This window comes from Mangifera indica, chromosome 4 (assembly GCF_011075055.1).
Source record: "Mangifera indica cultivar Alphonso chromosome 4, CATAS_Mindica_2.1, whole genome shotgun sequence".
Classification (NCBI taxonomy): domain Eukaryota; kingdom Viridiplantae; phylum Streptophyta; class Magnoliopsida; order Sapindales; family Anacardiaceae; genus Mangifera; species Mangifera indica.
In genome coordinates this window covers 2,289,310-2,302,031 of record NC_058140.1, presented here as the reverse complement: position 1 = coordinate 2,302,031, position 12,722 = coordinate 2,289,310, and the positions used below count along the sequence as shown (strand labels likewise).

Below are 12,722 nucleotides of genomic sequence, written 5' to 3'. Positions count from 1 at the left end.
AAGGTTTTTTCTATTTCTAAAACTGAACTGAACTAGAGTTAGGAGACATTTGATTGGGTTAGACTTAAGTTTTGTTCAAATTTGTGTCTTGATTTAGCTCAAATTCATAGTTTAAATTAGTGATTTGAATTCGTAACACAGTTCAACTAAAATTCGTAGCTCGAATAAATAATTTTAAATATTATTCAAATAAAACGATATTATTTTTTTGATAAATCATAAACTTGAGCTATGAATCTAAGACATAATTTTAAACTATCAATCAAGTTGAACCAAGTTATAAATTCGAATTATTGATTCGAGTTATAAAACCAAACTAAACTATTTTTTATTTGAATAGAACTTGAGCCAGACTTAATTTTAATTTGACAAATTTAAGTCAAATCATATTCTATTTAAACCGAACTAAAGTCAAAGGGTGTTATAGCTTGGCCAAGTTCATACTCACCCTAAGTCTTATAAGTAACCACATATGATTGTGTTATACAAACAAACTTTTCCATGATCAAACTTATATAGCAATATATGAGTAATTAAACTATATAAACCCATTTTAAATACGTAAATAGATATATACGCATATATGTCATCAAATAATTAGATGATTTTAAATTAATGATAAACTAACCGTTAATCACATAATGATATATATAAGTCTGTATTCATTTATATATGTAAAATAAATATGTATAATATTATTCATATATAAAATAATGATTAGCTACAAGATGAATGACACATGAGAACTTTCGTTCCTCTCTTATCTCATGTGAACATGAGAATGTGGGAAACCAATAAATTTCTACATTGAGGAAAAGAAAATTCAAATTGTAGGAATAATATTATAACTCTTTCTCGCCGTCCTATAAATATAAATTATAAATAAAGTAATTGAGAGACAAAAAAGAGAATAAAGAGATAAAACAATAAAATCATTACACATATTAAATTACATAAAAATAAACAATATGACTCTAGATAGATTCTCTTTGAAATCAAGTTATTTTTTAGAAAATCTTTTTTTATAAACACCATCAGTGTTTTGTTAGGTTATTTTCTCAAAGTTATCAATAATATAACCGTAAGGGGGCGTTTGATTTGAGTAATATTTTATTATCAAAATAAAAAAATTACCTTGAAGATAGATTACTTAAAAAATTACTGGGTATAAATGATTATTATGTTTGATAAAATTTGATGGTATAAATAATTATTGTGTTTGGTTAAAGATAATAAAATATTACTAGTAAATTATTTTATTTAAATGCCTTGAATATAATTATTTTTAAATATTTTTTATATTAATTAAAAATAAATTTATTTTTGTCTCAAAAAATTAATAAATACTAATATAATTATAATAAAATCAAGATTACCTTGGTAATGTTTAAATACCTAAGGTGAAGATAGTAATCAGATTACCACTTATATTACTTGCCACGTCAGTATAGGTAATAGAAGATTACTGTAATATTTTATTACTGACAAACCAAACAAAGCAATAAAAGATAAATTATCAAGGTAATATTTAAAACTCATAACCAAACGACCCCTAAAGGTTTTATAATAATGAATTGAATTACATTAAAATTTTATGTCTAATTTGCACACATTTAATCAATTTTATTATAGTAAATTACGTAATTATGTAACTAATTTTAATTGTCGTATCTTAATTTATCTTACGTAACACTCAGAATTACATTTATTAGACGGTGATGAGAAATCACTTGTACTGATAGTAAATCTATTATGAAATTGTCAACTATTTTTCGAAAAAGTAATACTAGATGTATACACTTTGAATATGTAAAATGGGTATACAGATAACGTATTATCATATGATTAAGTATTTTTTTAATTTTAATTAAAATCACTTAATTATATGATGATAAATTTTTTATATATATATATATATATATATATATATATATATATATATATATATATATATATATATATATATATATATATATATATATATATATATATATAGCAATACTATGTGTACCCACTTTAGGTACACAAATGTATACACACTCATATGTGTCATCATATGATCGGTTATTGTTTTATTCTTAATTCAAAATCATCCAATCACATGATAACACATATAAATGTGTATACATTTGTGTACCTAAAGTGGGTACACATAATTTTATTGATATATATATATATATATATATATATATATATATATTATTGCTTCCTATAAGATGTAAAATTTGTTTAGCACGCGAATATTTTTGTATATAAATCTATAAAGACTAAATAACTTAAAAAAAAATGCCAGAGAGGTCCATCGTAACAACATGAGGACTCACCTACCTCAACAGCCCCTAGGTCCGAACCCACTCAACGGAATAATAAAAGAAGAAAAACCTGAGTGCGAAGACAGAGGGTGCGCAGGATAAGAGTCGTAACACTTTGAGAAAACGAGAAAGCACAGAGACTTTCTTCACTATAAAAAGAGTCAGCCATTTGTTTGTCCATTAAGTCAGCGAGCGTCTCATTCACTCACTCACTTTTTATTTTCATTTTTTAATTTTAATTTTTATTTATTTCTCTTTTTTTTTTTTTTTCAAAATTCTTACTCTTCCTTCTTCTTCGTTTCAAAATTTCAGTCTCCATTTACAGAGCACAATAATAATTTTGATCCGTTTCCAAATTCTCTCCACTGAGTTCCGTTCCATTAGTTAACGTCGTCAATGGAGGGCCTTCCCTCTGGCTATCGCCCTCACGTCGGTGTCTGTCTCATCAACTCTGACTCTCAGGTTCTTACTTCATCTTTTCAAGCTCTGAAAAAGCTGGAAATTACTCGATTCTCCATCCGATTTTTAAATTTGTTCATTTGTCCGCCGTGACATATCATGTCATGTATGCATGTCTGATGTATGTTTGGATATGATGCGATGAATTTGTTTTTATTTGTGGATTTTGATAGGTTTTTGTGGCGTCAAGGTTGAATGTTCCAGGAGCGTGGCAGATGCCTCAGGTTGTTTTTCTGATAGACGCTAATTTTGTTTTTATTCATGTATTTATTCATTATTTATGAAAAAATAGTACGAAAACAACAAAACTGGAAGTCTGCCCTCTCAATTTATTATCAGTCTTTTTCTTGTATTGTATGAGTATGAGGTAAATGCTTGGTATCGTGTTTAGTAACGTTACTTTTTGTTTTTGGTATAATTTTTTATATGCTGAACTTTTATTTTGGACATATAGTATGAGATTTATAATAAATAATAGTGTCGATACAAACTAATCTACAAATATATGATTTAGTGATTTTAAAGTAAGAGATAGAATAAACAATCGTACCAACTAATCTCATATTGTCTCGTCAATTTTTATAGATAAGACACTAAGATTCCTTTGTTTTAGTAGTTTTATTCATTTATAATCATTTATTAGTTGTATTTTGTCAGGATGATTTTGAAATTAGAGAAAAATAAATAATTCCATAGAAATACTGCAATTGTGATACACTTTATTCCAAGTAGAAATACTGCAATTGCCTTGAGTGCTAGGAGAGGAAGTGGCAGAGGATCTGTTTAATTGGGTCATTTAGAGATTTAAGTTATACTGGGTTTTTTGGGTAACTAAGCAGAAGAAGTTTGATTTTAGTTGCTTAGAGATGATGAATTCATTTGCATCCTTGTGCTTCTATATACTTCTAATGTTTGCCCTATTGTGTGTACATCTTTTAAGCTTAGTTATTTTTATCGATTGCTTATGTTATTCTTGATTTCAGGGGGCAATTGAAGATGGTGAGGACCCCAAGTCTGCAGCCTTAAGGGAATTGCAAGAGGAAACTGGAGTAGTGTCAGCTGAAATTATTGCTGAGGTTTGTATCAAAAGATGGTGCTATTATTCTCTAGGTAGCTATTTGACAAACTTCACCATTGTTGGTGGTACTATCAATACGCTGTTATATCTATCTAGGCTACAGACTGTATTTCATTTGACATAATGGGGATTATCAAAAAGATCTGAAGCGTGTATAATGTTTGTTGTAGGAACAGATACACGATTTTTTCTTCTTCTTTTTGTTGACATTGAATATCTGCATGGATATTTGGATTATAAAGGAAAGAAAAATAATTGAAGAAGTTAGGTTTGTGCATTCTTTGATGTTTATATTGAATTATAGTTTCACAGTGATGACGTTACTGGACGTAGAAGCAGCCTTTTGAATATAGGAAACTTTCATAATATTCAAAACTCCCCTATTTTGTGTTTTATTTTATTTGTTTATTTACTTTTCGTTGGGGGATATTTTGGTTCATATAAATAATCAATGTTGTATAAAATCAGGTACCGAATTGGTTGACTCATGACTTTCCTCCTGCTGTCAAAGCCAAGGTGAATCGTCTTTGGGGAGGTGAATGGCATGGACAGGCGCAGAAGTGGTTTGTGTTTCTCATTCTTCTGTTGTCACTCTTTTGTACGTACACATAATCATTTCTTGTCCAATTGCATCATGAAAAGAAAACAAGGTCAGTCTGATAGCTCAAAGGATCATGTATCGTTTGATAGGGGACAAGATGTAAAGATTTGTCAAGTTCAAATAAGACTAGTTGTCGGTGACAAAGTTCATTGAAAATGCTCCAGTAGAAAATAAGTGCAAGTCTGGGCAATAAGACACTTGACTGGGGAACTTCGTTTAGTTTTCTGTGATGATTAGGAGCATAGGAATTATATCTACTTTATAACCAGGGAGAAGCATTGGTGTAAATTTGATATATAGTTGCTAGAATTCACTTTTCCTGGGACTGTTAAATCAGAACTATTTGATTTTGTATTGGTAAGCTTTAAGCTGCCTTAAAATCTCTCATCGGCTTCTATCGTAGATCCAAGACTGGCACTTGATAGATGTGCCAAAGTCTAATTTGAGGAATAGTATGATTCAAATCACAGAGGCTTTGCTAACTGTCTTCAAATCTGTTTGTGTACTGATATAGCTAAACCATGTTATATCTGATGCTCTGGAGTTCTTGGGATAAGTGTTTATAATAATATTCTTATGTTGCACCTATCATTGGTGACCTAACACTGTCTCTGGACAACCGGCAGGTTCCTAATGAGATTGACAAATGATGACACTGAGATCAAGCTAGGAAATGCAGACCCAGAATTTGCAGAGTGGAAATGGGCAAGTCCTGATGAAGTTATCGAGCAGGTATTCCGCCAAAGCTTATCTGAAATCATTTTAACAACATTTTCTATATCATTTCAAACTCTTTAAACACCATTTTCTATATCGATTGCAGGCAGTGGACTACAAGAGGCCAACCTACGAGGAAGTTATGAAAACATTCGGGCCTTACCTCATCGGCAATGGACGAGCTGCAAAATGTAAGTCAACGAAATGGTGAATTAATGGTGTTTGTTTGGTTTTCTATGGTCTCCCCATGTTCCCAGTTGTGCCCCGTAAATTTGAGTTCAGTAGATGTTTGTTCTCTGTAAATGGATGTGGCATTTAGAACTTAATATTAGATGTCTGCTTTATTGTAATAAAGTTTTTGTGCCAAAGATGTCATTTTAGGTTTTTTTTTTGTTTTCCCTTCTTTAACATAGGGATTGATTGTGAATTTTATTTATGATATGGCATTGAAGCATCAAAAAGTGTGAGACAGGGAAAATATGTGGACTTTCCTTTCTCAATCATCAATCGATCCTCAACAACCTGTCTTCTAAAATATAACAGAAAGGTTCAGTTGATTCTGAAAGTAACATTTACATCCTTGTCACTAGTGTTAGAAGAATTTTATAAAAAGACTAAAAGGCCTCTGGTCAAAACTAAAGATAAAATGCTTATTTATTCATTTTCAATGAGAGGCAAAAGAGTGAATTGCAGAAAGGCGAAATAGAGGCTGTTTAAATGGGGAAATTGAGTGAGGCAAGAAGCAGTGTGTTGAATTTGTTGCAGAAAATGAGAGGTTTAGCTACTTTGTATGATATTACAGGAAAGGTTTTTATGTCCAACAGCCTGGGTGACCAAGTTTTTGGGTATTGAAGTAGTGAAAAGTGCCTTGGGAGACAGAAAAGGCATAGAGTTCAAGGAATGTAGTGCAATTGTAGAGAAAGCAAATGGATGAAGCTTGTATGAAGAATGTGAAATTTAGGGGTGGATCCAATCTGAGTCAATCTCAATTTGATATGAAGTTTCAGCTTGACTCAATATTATTTATTTGTCTATCTAATAATATTGTTCATTTGGTCAACGACATTGTTTAACCCTTTGACAATACTATTTATTTAATTGACAACCTTCTAATAATGTTGTATATCAATTTGAACGCGCTTAAACTCGAGCTCAAATTACGTATTATAAATTTGATCTAAACTTGAATTAACTTAGACTTAACTTAAATTGAATCCATATCTAAGTAGTTTGATTGAAGATTGCTTGTTCATTTAGGGATACTGTTCATATTGTTGACAACACTAATCTATCCTCTAACGACACCATCCAACTTGTTAGCGACCCATTGATGCTATTACACAAAACTCGAATGAGCTAAAACTTGAACCATACATCATGAATTTTACCCAAGTTAAGCAAACCCAAATTTAGTTCACATCAAATCCACCCGTAGTGAAATTCATGGCAGAATTCCTGGTGAATCGTGTGCCCATTAACCAGCCATTGAATTCTAATGCAATTATCTATATTAATAAATTAATCACATTATCACAAATTAACTTTTGTGTTTATAGGTGTAATATTATTTTTCAATTCAATAAGCAATCAATTCATCAATGAATGAGTTGTAAAAATCTTTTTGTCATAATCCAGACTTAGTTTTACAAACTTGTATTCAAAACTTGGGAGCATGGGTTTCATACCCAGATCAGATGTTGACCCAATCAACTGGCCAATTCGGGTCAATCAATAGCATGATACTAAATTCAAGTCTCAATAAATGTAAAATTTTTAATTTTCTTTATAATATGTAAAAAAAAATAGGTCAAATAAAAAAAAAAACCATAAAATCAAAACATGGTGTGACCTATAGTGCTTTCCAATGTTGTGTAACGGCTGGGCTCTCAGGTTTAAGACCCAGCCATTGCAAATGTGAACCGGCAGGTTTTAACTAGTCTGATCGTTCAATCCGGTTTTGGTATCCAAAACCTGGTCAAACGAGATGGTCTGAACCGGATTCTTAAAACCAAGTTTAAACCATATACCTGACTGTTCAACTAATCCCTTATTTGGCGAATAGTAAAACTCTAATTCAAACATACTATTGACAAAAGATGCAGACTTCTTCAATATAGCTATTTGGAGAGCCTAATACTAAACTTTCAATCATATAAAGTAAGATAATACAACATTTGAAGATTAACAAATTGGTCTACAATTAGTTGTCCAATTGTTAACCATCTTTAATAATTTTGGAAGGTCAATAAGGAGGGATAAGAGTAAGGAGCCTTCTCTCTAAAATTAGGTTTACAGAAGTGTATCTGTCAAGATTGGTTGGGTCCCATAACATCAGTGGCCATAAAAAATTAATGTATGTTAATAATAACATATCATTTTAGAAGAATTTTCCAGGAATAAAGGGATCATGGTTTATGAGGTACCTTTTTCCCTTTTGTCTCTGTCCGTGAATTAAGGAGCCTCTCATTTGCTCACGTCGACATACTTTGAAGAACTTATGCTATCGCTCCTCAAGAGGGCGCCACAGTTTCGATGGTTAGAGCCATTCTGCGGAGCATTTTGACTAGCAGACTTCAATTCTGCAAAATCCTGCAATTTTGGAGGGCTCTGAAGAGTTGCCCGAGTAACAGAAGCAGTTCGCTTTTTTGCAAGATCAGTTAGATCAGTGGACTCATCATCAGAACTGATTCTTTCCCTGTAACAAAGGGAAAGCAATCAGTGATACAAAAAATGATATAATGCATGGCGTGTTTTTTTTCTAACCACTTTACCTTGGCAAGGAAGTATACTTTCTTTGAAGTGGGATGCTTCTTTCTCTTTTACCATACTGCTCCTCAAGACGGGCGAACTGTCGCTTAAACTGTTCGATACCACTGCAGAAAAAAGTAAATGGTAGTCAATAATTTTTTCTTAGAAGTGAGAAGGAGATAACAAGTACGAAGATAACCAGATGCCAAGTTCTAGACCCCACAAAGCCACAATCAATTTAGCGAGTAGCTTGCAACTTCAGTTATACAGAAAAGGATTCTTAAAAAGGAAATAGCAACTGGTTACATTAAAATTTATTCTACGGTACAAGTCCTGTTCATTGCTAAGATTTGCTTAAGAACTAAAAATGCCCACAAGAAGGCAATAATATCTCAGATTTCTTAAGTTCCGAAATCCTTTTCATAAGTTTTGTTCATCCACAAAGCTAGCAATTAAGCAAATTTCATCTAACATAGTCCTATATTGATCCTATCTGATGATTTTGTAAGGTTCAACAAATGAAAATCGCTTTGCAAATTGGAGTGGACTGTCAGAACATGGGTCTTGACTGAAACTGGGGAAGAAAAATACCATGACTGATCTGTGGTTATGACAAAGAATGTAGTAAAAGGAACACTTGGAAGGTACAGAGATCCATGAGAATGATGAACTAGTGCCATCAACAAATTTAATAATTTCAAAGCCACAACCCACAGGTGATGACAGTCTCCTTCTAGACAGGAAATGGAGAAACACAACCCATACATGCAATGTTTACACTTGTTTCATTTCTTTGGGATAAAATCTTTCAACATTAATGTTAATCATAAACTTGAATCACATTCATTGCGTGTTTGGTGACAGCTTTATCTTATCAACAAGAACCTTCCGCTATGGTGAGCATCCTGTTAAGTTCAACACAAGTGATACATTTACAAACTAACGGCTTTTGACATAGGGCCAATCATATGTTTGGGTTATTCAAAGAATTTCTAGGTTTTTTAGAAATATCTTCACAACCATGCATGGCACCTGAACAAGGGTTCCTCACTTTCTGTTTCAGCATCTATTAAAACTTCAGCAGTAAAAAGGGTTTTAGTTCCTGACCTTGGATACATGAAGCCAGTATGGTCTGTGCCTTGAAGGTACTCTTGCAGCATGTGTGGGTGATACTCTAGAATCTGGTCAAATTTAACATAAGGTATACCATAAGGGCAAGGAAAGCACTTTAAGATAAAAGTGAAATAATGTAAAGCCAAAAAAGCTAGCATCAATTGCTCCAGTACCTCTCTATAAATTAGCTCTCTCACATCCTCTTTTGTCAGCTTCCTCCTTTCAAATTCGAACTTAAGTTTTGAAATGGGTTGCCTAGATATTTCATCTTTCCCATTTACCAGTCCATGAAAATATGGATCAGCTAAAGCCTGTTAAGAGAACAATGACAAGGGTGAGGAAAGAGATGCACGAAGCATTTACAATATACTCATTCCAGAAAAATAATGACGTATAAAAGGCCATGTAAACTTGGTTTCATTAATTCTTACCTCTTCAGCAGTTGGACGATCTTTAGGATCAAATGCAAGCAAGCGCTCCAGTAAATGCAGAGCTTGTGGATCTGCACCAGGGAATTTTTGTGAAAAAGGAACTGGGTGCTTTTTCCACAAACTACTCAAATATCTTCTAGCCTTTTCATTCCGAATCTGTGGCCATGACGAACAATTGGAAATGGTGAGATAATGACTTTGACAAGAACTCTAATAAGAATTATGTTGTAACTTGAGAGGAAATCAATTAAACAAAAGCTTCTGCAAAAGCAAAGAGATAGATCAATGTAGCAACCGCTGCTATGGATTCCATGGGAGGAGTGCCAAGCAAATCAGTCACGAGGTCCAGTTGATGCACCACATTCTTCCCAGGAAACAAAGGTCTTCCTGTTATCAATTCTGCAAATATGCATCCTATGCTCCATATATCAATAGCAGGGGTGTACTGCAGACGAAGAAATTTCAGAGAACGCATTACTAAATGCTTAAAGCAATTTCATTCAAAAAAAATATGTTATAACTCAAAGAATCTAGGCAAGCTAGTTGTCAAAATAATTTGTGGGCCACATATATAAGAAAACAAAATCAGTAACCCATACTTTGGAGAAAAATGAACCACAGAGTTCAGGAGCACGATACCATCTAGTCGCCACATAATCCTTGGAAAAGAAAATATATTGATCAGAGGCTAGACAAACATTAATATGAAGGAAACACATTGTTAAAGGACTAGTGCATTAAAAAAGCTAATCAATGCTAAAATAGCACAATAAGTGACAACTGTATCGAATGAAGGAAACACATACAGTCCAAAAAATAGCAGAAGGAGCATCGGTAAATGATACTCGTGCAAGCCCAAAATCACAAAGCTTCAGTTTGCAGTCCGCATTAGCAAGAATATTTTTAGGCTTTAAATCACGATGAAAAACGTTTGCTGGTAAAATGAAGACAAAACCATCAGAAAGATCTTTATTACATCGACGACGATGCGATAAGAAAGAACTAACCCGAGTGAATATATTTGAGAGCTCGAAGAAGCTGGTATAAGAAAAACTTATGATGATCAGGAGTGAGATCATCATTTGCCTTAATGACTTGGTCAAGATCAGCTTCCATCAGCTCAAAAACAACATACATATCTTTAAATTCTCTTCGACAAGGAGGAAGCATTATATGCTTTATTTCCACAATGTCTTGATGTTTCAACATCCGAAGCAGCTTGATTTCTCTTAAAATCCTCGTGGCATCAGAAACATGCTCAAACACATCTTTCATCTTCTTAATAGCTACTTTCTCCCCTGTATGAGTATCCAAAGCAGATGCAACAACACCATAGCTTCCTATCCCAATTATTTCCTGTATTTCATATTGACTTGCCTCACCATATTCCGTGAAGAATTCTTTGTCAAACATGCTCTGCATTAAATAATATGATTATATTCATATTTTAAAGCCAGAAAAAGAAAAAGCATATTTTAAATTCTCTGTTAAATTCATCCTTATTACTAGTCTAACATCTTTCAGTTCCTAAACTTGTCAAAATAGATATATTTTTTTCTATTTTCTTGTGAAGAAATTTCCATCTCATCAATAGCGGTTCGCTGGATCGATTCTCTTCACTAATCAATAATTTCAGAAATTTCACAATAAAATACGCACATAAAACAGCAAAATTCTACAAGATAGAAGAAAATTCCATCAAAATTCCAACCAAAATAAATAATTTCGGAAGCTTACTGTTGAGTTGGTAAATACGGAAGACGAAGTTGCTTGTCGGTGGTAAAAACCTGCAAAATGAAACGCCACAACTTAAACAAAACGCCAGCGTATCCTTATATACAGAACTTTCCAGTTTCCACGAAGCTGCAGCTACCGAATTTGAACATTTCAAGTTGGCAAATTGAATTGTTGTCAAGTTGTTGTACTAGTAACTAGTAAATTAATCAAATCTTCAAAAAAAAAATTAAAAAAAGAGACAAAAAGAAAATCCTCAAAAAGCGTACCTTATCTTATCGCCGAGAATACAGGAAACGTTAAAGAGAGAGAAGAAATAATAAAAAAATAAAAAAAATATCGGCGTAACTCGACAGGCCTTACCTTGTCAAACGCGGTGGAGATCTGAGTCAGTGACAGGTGGAGCTCAGAAGACTGAGAGTTGAAACTTCGGCGGTGCGAGTGGCGACCGTCGTGTCGTCGTATCACGTACAGCGTCGTTTTGCGTCAGAAGAAGAATTGTGAGGGTAAGATCTGATTCGTTGCATGGATGGTTGGTGTTTCATGGCGCTTAGCTTAAAGCGACGAGTCTAGTGTAGGCCCCGCGGTCTCAGCTGTTCAGTTGCGCTGAGAGGCTCCAGTTTTTTGGATGTTATTTTTTTAGGGTTTTGAATATTGATTGGCATTTTCCCACTCAAGGTTTTGTCTCATAACCCCTTCACCCATTAAATGTGAAAGTCACACTTTACACCCAAAATTAACTCCCTGTAAAAAAAAAAAAAATTGTTGTGAAGATGAAATAGCAATTTTATCATCTAAATTTTGACAAAAAAGAATAACCATTTTCAATCTGACCTTAATATTTTAAATAGAATAGTTTGTCCTTTTTTTATAGGAAACATGTAATTCAACCTCTTGAATCAAATTTAAAAACTTTGATTGTCATTTGTTACTAGTATTTCACCATTGTCACCGTCACAATTATCTCAACAACCCACAGTCCCTGTACTATTTTTCAATCATTAAAACAAATCTTAACCATTAAAACAAAATTCACCACAAGAATAAATTCCTTATCTCCAGAAAATGTTGGTTTCAAAGGAGATGACAATGTAAAGACAAAAATCGTGAGCAAGGGAGTGGCAACAATAGTCGACTAGGGTAATGAGGCCATCAGTTGATATGGTAAAAGGGTGGGTTTGGCAAAGTTGCATGCACAAAAAAAGTGAAAGATGATAGATGCAGGAGAGATAGTAGCTTATAAGGTTGGAAGTGTAGGGTGGTGACAGTAGTGATAGAAGAGGTGAGAAATGATGGTTGCAAGAAAGAGATTGGCTTACGATGTTACAAATGTGAGGTAGCTTGTCAGGGTAAATGGTTGGCAACTTCGTGGCAATAGTTGTGATGGTGGGGATTGACCGGATGTAGAATAAGGAGGTAAAAATTATGGGTGTGGGAAAGAGGGTGACTTGTAGGGTTGAAAGTGTGTGATGGATTGCCTAGGTAAGGGATGACAACTCGATGGCAATAAGAGGTAATTAAACTTTTTT

At 33.2% G+C, this 12,722-nt stretch overlaps 2 protein-coding genes across 3 annotated transcripts; one reads left to right on the top strand and one right to left on the bottom strand.

Moving 5' to 3' along the window:
- Window positions 1-2,362: 2,362 nt before the first annotated feature.
- On the top strand, window positions 2,363-5,535 carry LOC123213841 (nudix hydrolase 25-like). 2 transcript variants are annotated; one of them, XM_044633452.1, is made up of 7 exons: window positions 2,363-2,496; window positions 2,625-2,774; window positions 2,945-2,995; window positions 3,755-3,847; window positions 4,318-4,412; window positions 5,077-5,182; window positions 5,274-5,535. In XM_044633452.1, the coding sequence occupies exons 2-7, from the start codon at window positions 2,709-2,711 to the stop codon at window positions 5,376-5,378; spliced, it is 516 nt and encodes a 171-aa protein (XP_044489387.1). In that variant the 5' UTR covers window positions 2,363-2,496; window positions 2,625-2,708; the 3' UTR covers window positions 5,379-5,535. The 2 variants fall into 2 exon arrangements, with proteins under 2 accessions (XP_044489387.1, XP_044489386.1); XM_044633451.1 differs by lacking the exon at window positions 2,363-2,496 and having other exon boundaries at window positions 2,541-2,774.
- A 1,736-nt stretch (window positions 5,536-7,271) lies between these two features.
- Window positions 7,272-11,794, bottom strand: LOC123213840 (mitogen-activated protein kinase 9-like). The gene is made up of 11 exons (XM_044633450.1): window positions 11,557-11,794; window positions 11,197-11,246; window positions 10,467-10,875; window positions 10,266-10,393; window positions 10,059-10,118; window positions 9,755-9,904; window positions 9,460-9,615; window positions 9,202-9,339; window positions 9,023-9,096; window positions 7,939-8,040; window positions 7,272-7,862 (listed from the first exon to the last, which is right to left on the bottom strand). The coding sequence occupies exons 3-11, from the start codon at window positions 10,870-10,872 to the stop codon at window positions 7,631-7,633; spliced, it is 1,446 nt and encodes a 481-aa protein (XP_044489385.1). The 5' UTR covers window positions 10,873-10,875; window positions 11,197-11,246; window positions 11,557-11,794; the 3' UTR covers window positions 7,272-7,630.
- Between the last annotated feature and the right edge of the window lie 928 nt (window positions 11,795-12,722).

Coding starts and splice junctions, on each gene's coding strand:
- LOC123213841 (XM_044633452.1), top strand. CDS start 2,709: ATGGAGGGCCTTCCCTCTGGCTATCGCCCTCACGTCGGTGTCTGTCTC. Junction 4,413..5,076: donor CATGGACAGGCGCAGAAGTG/GTTTGTGTTTCT, acceptor GACAACCGGCAG/GTTCCTAATGAGATTGACAA. Junction 5,183..5,273: donor CTGATGAAGTTATCGAGCAG/GTATTCCGCCAA, acceptor TATCGATTGCAG/GCAGTGGACTACAAGAGGCC.
- LOC123213840 (XM_044633450.1), bottom strand. CDS start 10,872: ATGTTTGACAAAGAATTCTTCACGGAATATGGTGAGGCAAGTCAATAT. Junction 10,394..10,466: donor TCTCAAATATATTCACTCGG/GTTAGTTCTTTC, acceptor TCATTTTACCAG/CAAACGTTTTTCATCGTGAT. Junction 8,041..9,022: donor ACTGGCTTCATGTATCCAAG/GTCAGGAACTAA, acceptor TTTTTTCTGCAG/TGGTATCGAACAGTTTAAGC.